Here is an 18790-nt window from a genome sequence, read left to right as displayed (position 1 = left end):
TATCAATTCAAAGAGAAATGTGAAATAACTGAAGACTGTCAGATTGATTTTCAAACACAAGCAGTTATGAACCATAAAAAGAAAAGTCCTCCTTTACTTCCTTTATCTTTTATTTTATCTTGCTTACATTTCTCATGTATCTTTATTGAGGGTTTGTTTTTTTTTTTAACAGCTGGACTTCAATTCATTAGTTCATGACAGCAATATATTCCCAGGAATGTCTACAAATATTGTCACAGGACTTAGACATATGCAGCACATAGGAGATCCAGCCTGAAAAAGCAGACTTGAATTTGCACATGTTCTGGCTGAGCAAATAGAGACTTTTTTCAAAGCCTTGTAATACAGTGGATAGGAGGCTGTTCTTCTAAAGAGTTCACTCAACCACATTTTCACTGAAAAATGCAATTGGGTGATTTCAATGGCTGAGAAATAATGTTTCACATATTCAAAAATGCATTATTTTTGCAGGAAAACAGAAATAAATCCATGTCCCTTCTTAGAATCTCCCCAAGTGAACCGTGTACACAAAATTCCTTGCGTTCAGCTACTGACCCAACCCGACCTCATTTAATTTATGACTTTGGCTGCAGGGACAGAGGCCTGCAATCATCTTCCTGCTCCTCAGGAATCCCAGTTCCATTTCCAATTCCACAATTCCACCCCACAAACTCCGGTGTAGAGCTGGAGGAATGTGGAATGCCATAAATTAGTGATGTGCTGTTGATTTGCACCTCCAGCTCGTGGATCTCCAGGGCAGCTCTAATCCCTTCGTGTTTAATTGAATTATTCCTGCTGAAACAGCAGTTGTAAGTAAATGTTTGACTTGGGTACACAAAGGGACCTGCTGCTGCTTGTAAAGGTTCAGAGGGGGGATTAGAGAGCAGAGAGAGCTGGGCTGGGAGCAGGGGCAGGATGTGGAGTGGGAGATGCTGCTGGGTGCTGCTGGGTGAGGAGGGGTGGAACAGCTCAGGGTGAGGGGCTGTGAGGCACCTTGTCACACTGCAACATGAAATAACTCACAGAAGTAGGCTAGATGTAAAAGGAAAGAAAAAGAACCCAGAAAAGCCAACTTTATTTTCTGACTCCACTATATATACAACAGCCAAAGTGACAGTGGATTGGAGGGTGAAATTGCCACTTCTCCAACCACACTGCTCAAACCAACAGTCCATCAGTTCTCCCCACCCACAAAGAAGAATGCAAAGCAATCATTATTTACATGAACATGTGTGTGAGAAAACTCAGCTGAAATATGTAAATATCAGAAGGCATAGGAACTTTTAGAAGAACGTTAAAACTCTCAAAAGAACAGGGCTACAGCACCTCAACCCATTTTGGGGATGTCCCACCCTTATCCTGAGGGTGGGACTCTGGCAGGAGGTTTCCTGAGCCACACCACCTTCAGGTGCATGGGAGATGGAAGAGGAAAGGACTGGAAGATTTAACCTTTAAAATGTCAGTCTTTACTGCATTCTTGAGATCTTCTCACCAGTTCCCTCAACTTTTAGGAGATCTCATTCTGTCTACAAGTGTTTCAAAGGAAATGACCAAACTGAATCATGAAATCAAAGTGGTTGGGTTGCAAGAACCTTTAAAGTCATCCAGTCCAATCTCCTCTGCCATGGGCAGTGACATTTTTCAATTAATTTTCAACTCACTCAGAGACCTGTCCAGCCTGGCCTTGAAGTTTTCCAAGGATTGGGAATCCACCACCTCTCTGGACAACCTGTTGTGGTTTTCCTCACTCTCATTGTAAAAAAATTCTCTCTCATATCTAGTTCAAACTGACCCTCCTTCAGTTTAAAGCCATTATCCCTTGTCCTATCAGTACAAAGCCTTGTACAAAATCCCTCTCCAGCACTCTTGTAGCCCCTTCAGATAATGGAAAAGTGCAGTAAAATCTCCCTGGAGATTCCTCTGGTGTGAACAGCCCCAACTCTCTCAGCCTGAATATCAAAATAAATTCACTGCTCCTCTACAGGAGAAAGCCAAAATACAGCAGAGGTTGTGGCACACAAAAAGAAATTGAATATCTGAAACCATCTCTCCAGAGCCTTACAGTGTCTTACTGCAAAAGGGCAAATTTCAGTCACAGACCTGGTATCACAAACAGTGCAGAGGAAACATTGATTTCCAAAAAAAAAAACCCCAAAAAACCCCTGCCATTTCTACTTGGTGATCTTAACTGAATGCCCAAAGGGAGCAGCAAGATGTCAGTCACAGGGATGTACTTTATGAAAATGCAAAAGGGAGACAGCTCTCCCAATATCACACCTACTCTGCTGGTGCCACTCTGGACCATGCCTGTGGGGCATTTGGGGAATATTCATTAATATTCTATTTTCAGAGGTGTGAGTATGAACGTTTCCCATAACTGGCAGCCCTTGCAAAATCATCAGGAAAATAAGAAAGGCCTGGGGGTGTTGGACAAGATGAACTTCAGAGGCTCCTTCCAGTCCTGACAATTCTGTGGGATTCTGTGTGTGAAGGGGTCTAATTTCATGGTCCCATGGTAGGTTTTCTGTGGGATTTGGAGCCCTGGGCTCAGTGCCTGTGTGTCATTCCTCTGACAAATTGTCCATTTGTCCATCTGCTGTGCCCACAGCTGGACTCACTGTGCTTGCTAGAGAGAGGTGCTGAGCACCAGTTTTAAAGGATAGATTTGCACTTTCTTTGAACTCCTTGAAAAATCTGGTTTTCCATTTAAGCCTCAGGAACAGTCTAAAAAGCATGACCTTAAGCAATAATGAAAAATGCAATCATCATTATGAGTGTAGAGAATGATGTTTCCCTTTTCTTGGCACTTTATCACACATTGAAAAGTTCTTTAGAATAAACTGAAGGATAAACCAGAGCAATTAAAGCTGTTTGAACCAGAGACAAAGCATTTCTAAAGCTAAAGAAAATGTTGCCAGGGGAACTGATGTATTAAAAAATTTCCTTCTCAGATTTACACTCCCTCTGACAGCAGCAAAGCTGCATCTTCTGTCATTGTGTGATAAAATTTCTTACTTCATCTTGCCTGAACTCCACGATAAATGTCTTCATCTACCTGCCCTGAATGATGACATTTTCATCTTTCCAGCTACAACTCACTGGTTTCAGTGCTGGAGAGGAGAAATGCACCTGGCAAAGGGGAAGCATGGAATGTGGTTCCCAAGGAGTGCTGGCAGGAGAGGACTGGAGAACAGCATTCCAGTTGTGCAGATTTATTCAGGCAAAATAAAAAAATGTGAGGATATTTGTGCCAAAAAAAGTTTAATCCTGAGGCCTCCTGGGTGTGAAAATCTGGAAGAAGATTATGTCCAAAGCTTTCCTCGTTAAGGGCCCACAGCAATTCTGCAAAGAGCTGTGGCTTTGTTATAATCAAAAAGGGAAAAAGGGGGAAAAAAATTATTAAAGAAAAAAATCAGATGAGTTTAATTGATGTAATAAGGTTTTTGAGAATTTATCCTGGCCTAGATTCATGGTAGCATAATTTCATGAATCTTTACATCAAGGCAAAGATTACCTGACTTCCTTGGAAAGAGATAAAGCAGGATTCCTCAGACCAGTGGGAAGCAACCTGGTGGGAATTTGTCTCAGCTACTTCTGCAGTCTAAACCAGAAAGTCCAGTCCAGCCTTTCAGACTCCTCTGGAGTAAAAATAAGGAAGGAGACAATGGGGGAAAATGCATCTCAATGTTTACAAAGGTGACACAAAGAGGAAATGGCCCAGCCCTGTTATTTCCAGAGCTTTTCCTCTAAGCTTCTGATTAAAGAAAAATGTGACTACACTAACAGACTAATTAAAAGATTTAAAAGAACTCATTAGAGACAGAGAGGGATCTGTGTGTCTCAGACTTCTACAGCTAACACTAACAAAATCTGTTTTGAATAAGAAACACCTTGCAGAGCACCAGATATTTTGGAGAACAGTAGAGGAAAGGAGGAAGAGCATAGAAAGAAAGGGAAAAAATCAGAGGCAGAGGTGGAAAAGTTATGGCTTAACATCTCTTTGGTCTGATTTGCTACTGGAGAGCAGCATCCTGTAGGCAGCAAGATAGAGACAGCAATTTCAATCCCATGGGCAGCTTTTCTCCTGCCTTTGTCTTTTCTAGGGGTTTCAATTCCCTTGCTCTTCATGATAGAAAACAATGTTTATTTCTTTGATGGGGAAGCATTTCTCAAAATTCTTGTAATGGTCCAGCCTCCTTTCAAGCCCATTTTCATGAAGAAATTAAGAATCTTATTTCTGTTTCTAGCACTGACCTCAAATGAGCTTTAATCAGTAAGTGGCTCTTTGCTGCTGTAGTGCTCAGACAATCTGATCATATTTTCTTTGACTCAGTTAAATAAAAGTACAGCATGGAAATTAGGGCCTGATGATTTTACAGATGAAGGTGTATAAATGCTGTTCATTTTCTATCACTGAATCACAGAATGGTTTGGGCTGGAAGGGACCCTAAAGCCCATCCAGTGGCACCCCTGCCATGGCAGGGACACCTTCCACTGTCCCAGGCTGCTCCAAGCCCCAAATCCAACCTGGCCTTGGGCACTGCCAGGGATCCAGGGGTGTTGGATGAAGTCTTTTTCTGACTTAGAGATGAGGTAACTGAGAGGCATTTTAAAAACTTTTATTTTCAGTCTCATGTGAAGGGTGAGACAGTACAGAGGTTATAATTTACACTATTACAATCAGAAGTTAACTGTTTCTTAATTACAATACACTATAAGTGTTTCTTGGCCTATCAGCTTTAGCCACACCATGCTGTAAATGCCTTAAAGCCAATAATTAAAATTATCCCTCGTGGGTTCCACTACAATGCATCTTTCATAGTTCTATTTCTCTAAAGTATCTAGTCATATTTGTAAGGCTATTCTTTGAAACTTGTTTCTAGTTCTATTTCTCTCTCAACAATGCCTGTCTTATTCTATGGTATTTTTAAGTCAGTATTTCTTATCTTAAAGTTGGCATACAGATACATACTATGTGAGCCTTCTGTGTTTGAGAATTTTCTACAAATCCATTTCCCACACAGGGGCAGCCACAGCTTCTCTGGGCACCTTGTCCCAGTGCCTCCCCATCCTCACAGGGAAGAATTTCTTCCTAATATCCATCTAAACCAACTCTTTCAGTCTGAAGCCATTCCCATTATGACAATTTGTCCCATTCTCCTGCAGGGGAAACAGAAATTACACTTGTGGCCCCAGTGGCAGTGCCAGAAGGTTTCACTGAGTGAATCCCAGGAAGTCCATTTCCCTGGGAGCTCCTTGAGTGGGATTGCACACCAAGCTGTGCAGACACATGTGCCAGCCTCACACACCCCAGAACAAAAAATGTGGGGGGCTGCTTAGGAGTTCACAGTGTGCACACCATCCAGAAATGGGTTTGGAAGTCTTGGGGGTCTGGACATCGAGGTGGCCCCAAGAATGTAAAAGTTCTCATTTCCAAGCCTGCACAGCCAAAGAAGGAGTTTGAATGCATAGGATTAGCTTCTCAAGGCTGTTAATTTTCTCTTTCTTATAACATTCTCTCTCTGACCTGCTGAGCTCTGTCTAGAAAGGAGGCCATGGCATTCTGTCTGCTCTTCCACCAGGCTGTATTCACATTTTATACCAAAACCTACGTGTACTATGTTTACAATAACATGCCAATATTGATGATTTGTGTTAGACAGTGTTTCTCCACCTTAAACCAATAGAAAAGTGTCCCCATCACAGCAAGACATGGAGGGCAAGAAGACGGAGAAGAAGGTCAGGACTTGACCAAATCCCTCCATCTTGTCCCCTTGATCCCATCTCTAAAAATCCCCAAAATTCTACTTTTCCACCCTGTGTTAATTCAACTACCACACCGCTCAAACCCTTGTGGCTTGTAATTCCTCATACAAAGCTGGCAGTTTTTTCCACAGGCTAAAATCGAAGCCACAGGTGTTTTTGACTTCTTGCCAAGGTCTCTGAGCCCCCTGACAGGGTCTGGAGACAGCCAGGGCAGCCAGAGGGATGTCCTGGGTTCCCACACATGGAAGGGCTGGGGGAGAAGGGAAAAAAGGGTGAAAATCCTCCCACTCACCAGCAGAAGAAAAAGGAAAAATTGGAAAGAAACATCTAGGGGAAGTGGAGTGGGAGGTAGGACTTGCCTGGTGATTCACAAAGTGACCAAGATGCTTCTCCATTTAAATTTAGGAGCTGGTCTTTTGAACGTCCTGAGCGTGGGTAACCTTGTGCATGCACACGCTGGGGACTCAGATACTTCACCACATCCTACCCCAGCCATCCTCACCCAAGGTTTCACTCATCCCAACACTGTGGCTCATTAGGAAGGCCAAAGAAGGAAGAAGCTGACAAGGGCAGTAATTAATAATTAATAAAATGTCAATGAACGTGCTGGTCTTTTCTAACACGACTGATTTTGGCTCTATCATCTCTCTAATTGCTCCTCAGACAGGTTTAAGCTGTTCTGAGGTTCATGCCCCTCGGTGTAGAGAGGACAATCTCAGCAGTGCCAAATGACAGCTTTGTAAAAGTTCTAAAAGCAGCAATTATCCTTTCCAAAGCATTTTTATGAAGCTATCTTGATTAATCACGTTAGCTTGATTAATTCAAGTTGAAAATTCATTTTAACCTTCTGCACTTCTGCTTGGTTAAGCAGAGATGGAATGTGCTCATTAGATGTTGTTTATCCCTTTTCTTGCTCCAGCTTTATTCAGACACACCTGTATGGAAGGCATTTCAAGAATACTGTCATTGAAGTCAGTGGAACAAGAGTGCAACGTTTTAGACTTTAAAAAAGAAGGTTTGTAAAGTCAAAGAAATAGTAACAAAATATTATAACCGGTCAAAAAAAACCCTCTTCCTGCAGCTTTCATGGCTATTTCTTTTAAAAAGTCTGAGCAATACTTTTTCTAATAAAGCAAAGTTAAAAAAAAAATATTTTCAGAAATTTCTCACAATGCCCCAAACTGAACGATTAATTTCCCTTTGCCGAACCTTTCCATTTTGAGTCACTGTGCCATTAATTTCTACTTGCTACTGTTACTCTGCTTAGTAGGAAACACACTTCAGGGAAGTTTTATGTCCCTTTTTTACAATTTAAGCTGATCATAAAAATCCCCTGACATCTTCAGATCAGTTCAACTCACTGACCAGCAATGGCATAAAGTTCTTGGAGGAAGAAAAAGGCTGTAAGAAAATTTCACACACACAACCCCCTCAGTCTCCCTGGACCTTCAGGAGGAATTTCATCACAGAAATGGTGATTAAACATTGGAAAGCACCTCCAGGGAGGTGGAGTTACTGTCCCTGGAGGCGTTTAAGGAAAGATTGGGTGTGGCACTCAGTGCTCTGGTCGGCTTGACAAGGTGATGTTTGGTCAAAGGTTGTACTTGATGATCTCAGAGGTGTTTTCCAACGTAATTAATCCTGTGACTCTGTGATGCTCCCCAGTGGTGCCACCGCCTGATCCACCCCTACCCTCGTCCTTGGATGGGCACCTTGGTTTTACATGCAAAAGATTTACCTGAGAAGTTTTACAGCACAGCTCTTACAAAGCCTTACCTCCAGCCCCACCCCATCTCTTTCAGCTGCAAACCGGGTCCCCAGGATGCTGCCTGGCCCTGGCTCAGCCCCTCACCCTGTCCAGGGCTGCTGGTGGACCCCAGCACCCCCAGCTGGGGGTGACAGTGACCACTGGCAGGGCCATGGCTGGCACAGGCACTTCTGCTCTCTGCCACGCTGCCCGGGGCACTTCACCAGTGGGATGTGCTCCAGCCTCATCACACTCACCTGTGTCATTGTAACAAGGGAAATTGGCACCATCACACTCACCTGTGTTATATCACAGGGGAAATTGGCACCATCACACTCACCTGTGCCATTGTAACAGGGGACACCAGTGCCAGGCACCATCACACTCACTGTGCCATTGTAACAGGGGAAATTGGCACCATCACACTCACCTGTGCCATTGTAACAGGGGAAATTGCACCATTGCACTCACCTGTGTCATTGTAAAGGGGGGGGCATTGGTGCCAGCACATCACACTCACCTGTGTCATTAAAACAGGGGACATCCATTCCACCTGTGTCAGTATAACAGAGACGAGGCACCACTGCACTTACCTGTGTCATTATAACGAGGGAAATTGGCACCATGGCTCTCACCAGTGTCACTGGGACAGGGGAAACTGGCACCATGGCTGTCACTTGTGTCACTGAGACAGGGGACACATTCCCTCTCCCCTGCTGGTTCCACACCTGGCTGCACCGAGCCCCCTCCATCTGTTGTGCCCATGTCCCATCCTGCTGTGCCCGTGTCCCAGCCCGGCGCTCTGTGGCACTGCGCTGGATCCATGTGTCCCTGGCTCCGTGTGTCACTGGCTCCATGTCTCACTGGCACCGTGTCATTGGCTCTGTGTGTCACCGGCTCTGTGTGTCACCAGCTCCGTGTGTCACCATCTCCGTTTATCACCAGCTCTGTGTGTCACCGGCTCCGTGTGTCCCTGGCTCTGTGTGTCACCGTCTCCGTGTGTCACCATCTCAGTGTGTCACCATCTCCGTTTATCACCAGCTCTGTGTGTCACCAGCTCCATGTGTCATCATCTCTGCATGTCACCGGCTCCATGTCACCGACTCTGTGTGTCACCATCTCCATCTGTCACCAGCTCCATGTGTCACCATCTCCATGTCTCACCAGCTCCATGTGTCACCATCTCCATGTCTCACCGTCTCCTTGTGTCACCATCTCTGTGTGTCACCGGTTCCATGTGTCACCGTCTCCATGTGTCACCGGTTCCGTGTGTCACAGTCTCCGTGTGTCACCATCTCCGTGTCTCACCATCTCCGTGTGTCACCGTCTCCATGTGTCACAGTCTCCGTGTATCACCGTCTCCGTGTGTCACAGTGTCCGTGTGTCTCCATCTCCGTGTGTCACCGTCTCCGTGTGTCACCGTCTCCGTGTGTCACCGTCTCCGTGTGTCACCGTCTCCGTGTGTCTCCATCTCCGTGTGTCACAGTCTCCGTGTGTCACCATCTCTGTGTGTCACCATCTCCGTGTGTCACCGACTCCGTGTGTCGCAGTCTCCGTGTGTCACCGTCTCCGTGTGTCACAGTCTCTGTGTGTCACCGTCTCCGTGTGTCTCCATCTCCATGTGTCACCGTCTCTGTGTGTCACCATCTCCGTGTGTCACAGTCTCCGTGTGTCACCAGCTCGGTGTGTCACCATCTCCGTGTCCCCGGCCATGCCTCACTTCCCCCGTTTGGTTAAACATTGACAGGCTCAGGGCGGGGAAGGCCGCGGCCGTCCCTGCGTGTCACCGTGCCAGGCGCGGCCTGCGGCGCAGGGACAGCTCGGAGCTGCCTGGATCCCTCAGGAGCCGTGTCCCCAACTCCTGCGGGACGTGTCCTGTGGCAGCAGCTGAGGGTGGCCCGGGATCCTGCCTGGAGCTGTCGCGGTGGGAGAGAGCTCAGCGCCGGGGATGTGATCCAGGTAACCCCCTTGGGCATCCAGGATTTGCTTCCCGGCAAACACAGCCAGGGGCTGGAGGATAATTCAGCCCTTTTGGCCCTTTCCCTGCTTCCTGGCATGTGGGGCTGGTGTCCATCATGGGGAGCCCAAAACATCTGAGCCCCTCTCTGGGTCCAGCTGCCATTCATTAGGGTCATATTTTGTTGTTTTTCCCTGTCTGTGTCGTGGGTGAGGGAGGGAGCAGCCTCAGAGCAGCACTGCCAACCTGAGTCACCCCATGCACCGGCAGAGGAGGGGAAAACCAGCCCAAAACAAACCCAGGCATTTAATTCATCATCAGCCAAAATATCCTGTTTCAGCTGGGGATTAGATAATATTTCCCAGCCCTTTGAAAGTCCATTTTGAAACAAAGAAAAACAAAATATTATAGATCACTCCCTTTCCTGCCTCGCTCTATTTCACCCCAAGCCGATTTACTTGTTTACTGATTTTTGTCCTGGCTTTGGCACGATGTTCCTGCCACTTTATTCTTCACTATGTAAAACTTTGCCCAGCTCAGATTGCTTTGGTGCAGCTGGATCTGTCAGGGGAGGTATGAAAGCTGCTGTTCTGGCTGCAGATCCTGCTTGGTGTCACAGCTTCCTGGATAAAGGACCCAGCCCTGTGTTTTGGATTCGTTTCCTGGTGCTTTAATCGGTCTGTTTCACTTGGTATGACAGATGATACCACTCCTGTAATCCTGACTGGTTTGTGTGTGACAGAGCACAGAGAAATCCCTCCAGGCTGTGCACAGTGACCCTCCCTCCCCACTTCCTGCTGGGGACTCATCCACACATAAAATATGACGATAAAAAGACCCAAAACCTTTCAAAATGCACTAGGAAAACCCAAGCCAGCCTTCAAACGAGCAGGTGAAGAAACCAGCCCACAGGTTTGGCTGAAATCATTGATACGTTGACAGGGCTGTCCTGTAGGTTCCCAAGGTAAACTGAAAGCTTGAAAAATGGGAAAATGTGGATGAAAATGCCAGCTGAGCCTGCCAGATTCCAGGCAGGGAACAGAGCTCTGGTACCTCCTGGTGCTGCAGCTGAGCAGAAACCCCAGGGGAGCTCTGTGGTGACAATTTTTATAGTGCTGCCACAAAGAGCACCCCTGGAGTCAGAAACACTTTCCTGACAAGAAATTTGGTCTGGCCACAAAACCACATCCTCTGGCCTGGTCCCTTTCACAAAGGCAAGCCCCACTGACCCAGATGAGGAATTTGTAAACCAAGTGCAGTCAAAAACTCTCCCACATATTTTGAGGGGGAGGAGGGTGATATCTCACAAGTGAATCACAAACACTGAAAAAGCAGACAATGTGGAAGTAAGGTGGTGTCTCACATCCAGAATCTCTGTATTATGTCTGACCACAGTGGAGAGCTGCTGGTGGTTTATTGTGGGATACAGGAGCCACTCTCAGGTTCTGAGGAATAAATCTGGGGACCTTTTTTGCACTGTCAGCCTTTCTGAGGGCTCAGTCTGGGCATCTGGGAGGAGATTTGATGTTTCTCATCCTTACAAGTGCAGCAGCTCCGGAGAATTATTTTTCCCAGTTGCTCAGGAGTAACTTTAATGATGCAGCTGGAGCTGCCCTGGCCCTGTCAGTGCTGAAGCAGGAATGTTGTGACAGGCAGGAGGGGCTGAGGAATGGGCTGAAAAAAGTTCCTCTGTGTCTTTTGAAACAGCTATTTGAGGAAAGGTTCTGCTCTGCTTCCAAACCCTCCCTGATTTAATCCTTTCCCCTTGTTGGTGGTACAGGTCACACAAAGTCACCCTTGTCACAGGACCCAAAGCAGAGGCTCATTCCCGAGTTTCTGCAGAAGTTCTGACCTTCAGCTTCTTCTCAAGCATGCAGTGACCACTGGTGGCTTCCTGCCTCGGGGACCAGGAGAGAATGCTCCAATGGAGAGCTTCCAGAAATCCATTTTACTTCCCCTCATCCTGACTGCCTCCCTGCCAGGTAGGAGACGTTCAAAACCCGTGGGAGGAACAGACAAAATATGGACACTCATTTCAGTGTGGTGGAAATGGCCTTTGCTGATGAGTTCAGACTGAGCACTCAGCCACAGATTGGGATTATTTCAGCTGTTTGAAAGAGGGGGGTGTTTGTATTTCAAGCCTGAACAATCTGATGATTTAAAGTGTGCTCCAGTGTGAAGGACTGAGCAGTGTGTAGGGTGGGGAGGAGGTGGGAGGGCTGCCTTCTTTCTGTTTCTCCCTCCCCTTGTTCTTATTTTCCTCCTCTTTGGGACTGCTTTAGAGGGTGCATCTGTAGAAAACTCAATATCAGCAGCTGGTTTTTACTTCCAGAAGTAAATGCAAATTTTCACGTTGCTGGTTTACCTCCAATTCACACTTCACATGCCCGAGTCTCAAAGTCAATTCAGATTAAAAGTGTCTTGGTGGCAAAGCTTTACAGGAAAAGTGAATATTAAGTGACTAGTTGGGTAATGGAGACAAGGCTGATTTTTTTTTTTTTAATTATAGACTAGCTGGAGTTTTAACAGGCTCTGACAGGAACGAGCTGCAGTGGGATGAGGGGAAAGGTGTTGTCATGGATTAATAGTGAAAGAAAACACAATGAAGGAATAAACACTGAGTTTTCTGAGCAGTGGAGCTGCACAGGGATGTGTGGTATTCAACAAGCTCTTAAACAACCTGGTGAAGAGGAGGGAGCTGTGAGGTGGCAGACTTTGCAAGCGGTGCAGAATTACTTAGGGCAGCCAAATCCAAAAGGAGACTAGGAAGATTTGCCAGAAAATGTCGTGATATCAGATGAGTCAGTAAGAGAGGCAGAGAAAGCATTTAATGCAAAGCATCTCTTAAATGCAATGTCTAGTGGAGAAAAGAATAGATGTCTTGGAAAGAGAATAAATTGCTGAAAAAGAGAGAAAATCTCACCATTTAATGTCTTCAGCAAGGCAGATAAAATAAAACCTGGCCTGATGTAAATCCACAGAAAAGTTTCATCTCAGATATTGGCTGTTTTGCTATAGGTTAGGTTTGAGAAAGCTACAAAGTGTGACTGAGCTGTTCCAAGGTAGAGAATCAAAGAACCATAGGAGGGTTTGACTTGGAAAGGACCTTAAAAATCTTCCAGTTCCAACTTCCCTGCTGTGGGCAGGGACACCTTTCACTAGATCAGGTTCCTCAATGCTCCATCCAGCCCTGAACACTTCCAGGGGTATCCAAAGCCCCTCTTGTCTAGGAGGGAAGGATGAGGAGGCTTCATTAGACTGGGATATCTTTTTCCTGCTTGTGAAGAAGAATAAATAGTAAAAACGCATTAAAATTAATAATTATATGGAAGTGAATGGTGAAATGATTATTCACAATTTCTCATAACCAAAAGAATTTGTGGCAACCACTAAAAGTATCAGATTTAAGGCTAACCAAAGCCTATTATTTTCTCAGAGCATGTAATTAAATAGTAAAGCTCATGGTCACTGGTTGTGGGGGATATCAAATTATAAAGAGGCTGAAAAAACCTAGAAACAAATATCATAAATGCTATATCCATAGCTGTAGAAGCAATTTTAGCTCAGGAAGTCCCTGGATCTCTTTTTTTTGGGGGCACTGGGAAGTTCTACCAGGGAATGCTGTCAACAGTGAGTGAGAGCAGAGAGGAAGACATGCCTGGGGGCTGTGGGGAGGTTTGTGTGCAGGTGGGAGGAAATAAGAGTTGCTGAGCACCAGGAGTCTGGTATTACTTGACAGAAACATCCTTGTAAGCATTTAAAAATTCTTGTTAACATAAGCGAACAAGCCAGTCCCTCGCCGCAGGCTTTGACAAGCTCTAACCCACTTTGGCTTTCAAAAAGCTCAGCTGCAGGGCTGTTGGGTTTTGAGACAAACTTGAGCTGTTTATTTCTTTCTTTATTGTTGTGTATTTAACAGTTGATAGCAGAGCTGTGGCTGGAGCAGTGGGCCAGTGGTGAGGAAGGGGAGGTGAGAAGACAAGGTGGGTGGGGTGAGCAGGAGACTGAAGAAAAAGTGAAGAGAAAAAGGAATTTCAAAGAGACTGGAAAGAAAACAGAAGATGTAGAAATTCAAACAGAAAGAGCAGAGAGGGAAGGGAGAAAGACAGATATTAGATACAGAAACTGAAGGATGAAAAGCAGTGTTTGTGGAAGGGCAGTATGGGTAGAGAGGGGGAGATTATTTTGAAATACCATAATGAGGCTGAAAAAAAAGAGGAATCAGCATGGCAAAAGGATAAGCCCATCCTGTCCTTCCCTGTGCTGCATCCAAATAGGTCACTCAGAAAAGAGGAAAGACAGAGGCAGCAGAGGACAGGAGGCAAGGAGGAGAAGGGAGCCACGTCTCAATGCCCTTGTTGTTGAAAACAAGAGTGGTCCTTTGGGGTTCACTCAGGCCTGGAAGAAAAAACATTGTTGATGAAGATCAAGGGTGGCTCTTTGGCAAGTGAGGTTCCCTCACTGCAGGCATCATCCTGCACAAGATGCATTTTCATTTCTTCCCAACCTGCAGCCGTGTGACAATGAATTTATGTGGCAGAGGAGGGAAAACACCAGCTCATAAAGGAGTTGGTTTGAGCTCTGCATGCTGCTGGGAGGCACTGAGCACCTGGGACACCATCAACACTTAATTGCAGCAAATTTTCACCCCTGGTGACTGCTCTGTAAACATTTAGTGATGTGCCTCAAAGAAGGTGTCCTCACTCAGCTCTGATTTTCAAAAGCCCAGGGGTGAGCAGGGAGCCAGCACAACATTTCCCTGCTGCAAGGATGGTCTTTGCCTGGCTGGGATGTCTCCCTGCTGCTGTGTGGGGAAGCAGATGTTAAAACAGCTGCTAAGAGCTGAACACATAATTCTATAAAGTGCAATGAAAATCTAGCCCGAGGCCTTAATTTGTTTAAAAGCAACCATCTGCAAGGTATTTTTGAAGCAGGATGCAAATGAAAGCAGCACTAACATTTTTCTCCCCAGTGCATGAGGCAAGGTCCAGCAAAGGGGCTCCCAGCAGTGGTTTAAGGCATTGGTAGCTGGGTTTAGATCCCATTTGTGCCATGAATGTCCTGTGTGACCTGACACAGGTGACTTTGTCAATGTTTGTGCACGGGTTGGACAATGGAACATGCTGTTGGTTCAGGACTCCACGTGCAGGACAAACAATAAAAGCAAGAAGATAAAGAGGCAAAGGTAAAATCACCAAAACCATTCAGGCCCCAGGTGGAGAAAGCTGGTGAAACTCCTTCATTGGTTGTGCTGGGACTGGGATCTAAATGGAGGAGAGGTTATGTCCCATTCCTCAGTCCTTCTGCCTCCCAAAGGATCCCCATGCAGGGCTCAGGGACCTTTCCTTGTGGGGCAGCAATCAGGGAAAGAGCATTTATTGCTCCAGCAGACATGACTGGTGAAAGAATATGTAGATCCTGCCTTACCTATGGACTGATAAAAAATAATCATCACAGATAAATGATTAACTCATACCTACCTGCCTATACTGCCCTGAATGTCTGAAGAAAGCAAAAGCAACATAGCCAATTATTTTCAGAGCAAATGATCACTGATTAATCCTCTTTAGGGATAAATTTCATAGATGAATTAACAGCAAGCATTGTCCTGAAAGTGGCATCATTTATTCAGAGCCCTGGCAGACCACAGCTCCTTGAAAAAGTAGAGTGTTTGCACAGGCATGGAAATAAATTCCAAGTGCACAGAGAACAGTTTGCATTAAGAGGGGTAAAGTGGGTAAGTTTTAATTTTAACAGAATCATGATTTACTTAATCTTATCTGGCTTTATTAATTATCAGAGTAGGTAAAGTTTGCTTTTCGTTTAATGTTTTGTTGCTCACACACAGATATACTTTGCAGACTGAGGTGCATGGCAGCAGTAACATAACACAGGAAGGTGGAAAATTTTTGTGAAGGTTTTTGTAAACATGACAGAACTCAGAGTCAGCCATACACAGAACCAGGGAGAGCAAGGTTTGCACAATCCTGAAAAACAAAGAACTCTGTAAATGCTTGCAGCGGGTGGGAGGAAGAGAGGAGTTTTTATATGAAAGAACAATCCCTGGCTGGATGTGCAGTGGTTAAATGTGGGCTGGGAACTGCAGAAGGCTCAGGGCACTGGAGCAGTGAGGTTCCAGACCCTAGTCCTGGGTGCAGCTCACTGAGGCACTGGTTGCAATGTCCTCACTGAGATTGGGCTCTGGTTCCATTTATACAAACACCAAACAGCCCTGCAGTGTGAAAAATACAGCGTGTCCTTCTCACATCAGCTGCTGACTGGAAGAAAAGTTTTTTCAATAATTCATAGCTAATCCATTAATGAATAAACTACCTAAAAAAACCAAACTTGGTGTGAACAAAATCCTTAAAAATGACTTCATTGTCCTGAACACTCTTAGCAAGGGAGTGATGACCATTTCAGGCTTCCTTTCTCCTGGAACATAATTGAACACTTCTTCTCAGGCCAAATTTGCTGTTTTAATTAGACTGCCATGGGCTGCAGGGTCTAATTGCTATCATGGTGCAGAGCTCAGCTGGGAGCATTGGGGCACCACTGGCAGTCCTGGTGCTCCCTCAGCAGGATTGTTCCCTGGGGAGGGAGGGAACACACAGGCAGATCCCCCTGGCTGGACTGTTGGGCTTGAAGGGAGGGAAATGTCCATGCTTGGACTCCAAATATTCCTGTGAAATTGGTGGAGTTGGCAATGGGAGGCCCTGGGTCTACGAGGAGGAAAGGAAAACAAAATGACTTTGTTAGGAGCTTTCAGCTCTGAAAAATACTGGCCAGAATTCACACTGCCCTTCATGGGTTAAAAATAATGAGTTACAGCAGCTCTGGTTAACAGAAAGCCTGGGGAAGGCTTTAGAAGAAGTACATCACAATGTGTGTGATGGATGGTTGAGGAACAGGGGAAAGAGCACTGAAGGATAAATGATGGGGCTGCAAAAAATCAGTGGCAATCCAAGATACGGAAAAGGGACTGGTTACATTATCTAAGTGTAGGCAACTCATGTATTATCCTACTTAAAAGTGGAATTTTTTCTGTCAGCAAAATGGTAGTCAGTGAATTACTGAAGAGAAACAGGTAACTTTGGAGAGGGAGAAGGAGAGATGAAATAATTAAAGGCATTTTTAAAGAAAAACACTTAATCTAAGCAGGATCTGAAAGATTAGATTGCACACCTCCATCTCTGAATGAGTTAATATGTTTTACACTATCCAACCACCTCTGTTGGTATTGTATATGTATTTATGGGTTGATTTTGGTTCCTTCACAGGTCTGGTCTTTTGTTACTCCATCACAAAAGGCCCTGAGAACGCCACAGTCCTGGCTGGCTCAGAGGCCAGGTTCAATTGCACAGTGTCTGCAGGATGGAAAATCCTCATCTGGCTCTTCCAGGGCAGTCCTGTCCTCACTGTCCTCAGCTCCCAGGGCTCTGTGGAAACCACAGAACGCTTCAGCTCCAGGAACTACACCAGTGGGGATGAGTTCACCTCGGAGCTGATCATCCACAACACCCAGCTGGGTGACTCTGGCAGGATCGAGTGCAGCATCCAGCAACCCAGCGAGAACAACTTTGCCTTTCTCTCCGTTCAAGGTGTGTATGGCTGCCCTAGAGCAGAGCTACAGAATAAAGCAGGGATTCATTAAAGGATCTCCTCCATGGATCCACCTTGGGCAGCACCAGAGCCCAGCCAGGGCTGCACCCAAATGAACCAAAATGGCCCCAAAATGCACGAGCGCTCCCGGGGGCTCTCCCTGGGATCAGTTCTGCTCCATTGGCACCTTGGAGTTCATTGTCCCATTCCAGCTTTAGCCCAGGCAGTCCCACCCTGCTTGTTTTTCTCTCTCCAGCCCACGCTGTTTGTGCTCCTGGGCTGAGATTTGGATCATTTGTCCTTGGTGCCCAGCTGGAGCAGGAATTGTTTTGTCTCTGCTCTGTGCACAGAGCTCACCATCCCATAATGTGAAGCCCAGACCCACAGACTAAAGCAGCACAGAATCTGAAACATAGAAAAGCTCAAACCTGAGGCATCATAGCCACCAGCAAAAAGCTATTTTATTGTGCTGCACTTAAGGGAATCTTCTGAGGAATTTCTCAAGTTATCCCTGCTCCTATTTACCATCCTTTGCCTCCTGCCCTCCTCACTCTAATTTTACTGTCCAAGAGGGTTTTAGAGTTACATGCAGAGTGCCAATAGCAGAGGTTTTAACTGCCTGTTTTTTTCCTGCTCACTCTCTTATTCTTCATCAGCCTGCAGCCAGGAAAGCAGGATCTCACCACCAGGCACTGTCCATTTGTCAAGGAGGGGCTTGGTGCAGTGATGACATCACCTTCCTGTAAACCTCTTCTTATATGACCTGAGCATATTTAAAAATTACAGAGAAACACTGTTATTTCACTGTGTTGTCCTCCAGCTGGATATGTGTCAAGATGGCTAAAAAGTACAATTTCCTGCTTTTTTTTGGGAAGGTACTGAAAGTTGAGACTTGTGCTTTAGCCATATTTGGTAATGGGCCCATGTAGTTGAAATATCTGCGTGTTTCCGTCATGCATATGGTGTATCTGTATTAATAATTGTTTTCCACTTCATATCTCAAGGCATAGCTATTTCTGGGTAGCGAGATAAGATTTAAAACTACCAGCAGGAAAGCAATGCAGCGAAACATTCTGAAGGAACAAAAACATCTTTTCCCTCCCACAGTTAATGGATCTTTACTCATCAAAAATAGCACCTTAACAGTAAAAGACAACCAAACAATTGAGATTGTTTGTGAAGCCTTAGGATGGGCCCCGGCTCCAGACATTTCCTGGATGACAAATGACTCTTTGATTGATAAGTCCAGCTATGTTACCCAGCAAAGTCCAGGATCTCATGGCCTCCACAATTCCCTGAGCACCCTAACTCTGACTCCGAGGGACACTGAGGTTTTGGCTTGTTTAGCTGACATAGAAGCACTCCCCAGCCCTCAGAATGCAACTGTAACTCTTATTTTTGACAACTCTGACGCGGGTAAGTGAATGTTTGTTGTGCTTTTCCCGTCCTCTACCACCTGTGCTCAGGGCTGTGCGTTTTGTTCTGGTTGGTTTTGCTTCCAAAAGTTGGTTTTTTGCCAATGAAACCTCTGGGGTGTGGAATTCAGAGCCAGGAGTCACAGCATGATGTACAGGTAGGGTTAAATGTACTTTTACCAGTCTAATGAACCATGAAGCCCAAGGTAGGACTGAGCAAGACAAAGCCTCTGACAAATATCTGCCTCTGACTCCTGTGGATTCGCTGTGGAAAACCAGCCTTTGCTCCTTGACCAAGTAGAT

The 18790-nt window shown here is 45.5% G+C and overlaps 1 protein-coding gene and 1 long non-coding RNA gene across 2 annotated transcripts in view; one reads left to right on the top strand and one right to left on the bottom strand.

Moving 5' to 3' along the window:
• Positions 1 to 152: 152 nt before the first annotated feature.
• On the bottom strand, positions 153 to 8358 carry LOC140685086 (uncharacterized). The gene is made up of 2 exons (XR_012058287.1): positions 7944 to 8358; positions 153 to 7901 (listed from the first exon to the last, which is right to left on the bottom strand). It is a non-coding gene; the product is annotated as an uncharacterized lncRNA (long non-coding RNA).
• Positions 8359 to 9248: 890 nt separating this feature from the next.
• The window catches only part of IGSF5 (immunoglobulin superfamily member 5), a 28412-nt gene continuing 18870 nt past the window's right edge, over positions 9249 to 18790 (top strand). The window contains exons 1-4 of the mRNA XM_030283941.4: positions 9249 to 9472; positions 11251 to 11452; positions 16751 to 17071; positions 18180 to 18488. Of these exons, the coding sequence (XP_030139801.4) occupies positions 11395 to 11452; positions 16751 to 17071; positions 18180 to 18488 (688 nt within the window). The 5' untranslated portion in view covers positions 9249 to 9472; positions 11251 to 11394. The remainder of the gene's footprint in view (positions 9473 to 11250; positions 11453 to 16750; positions 17072 to 18179; positions 18489 to 18790) is intronic.

This window comes from Taeniopygia guttata, chromosome 1, assembly GCF_048771995.1.
Source record: "Taeniopygia guttata chromosome 1, bTaeGut7.mat, whole genome shotgun sequence".
NCBI lineage: Eukaryota > Metazoa > Chordata > Aves > Passeriformes > Estrildidae > Taeniopygia > Taeniopygia guttata.
This window is presented reverse-complemented; position numbering and strand designations above follow the sequence as displayed.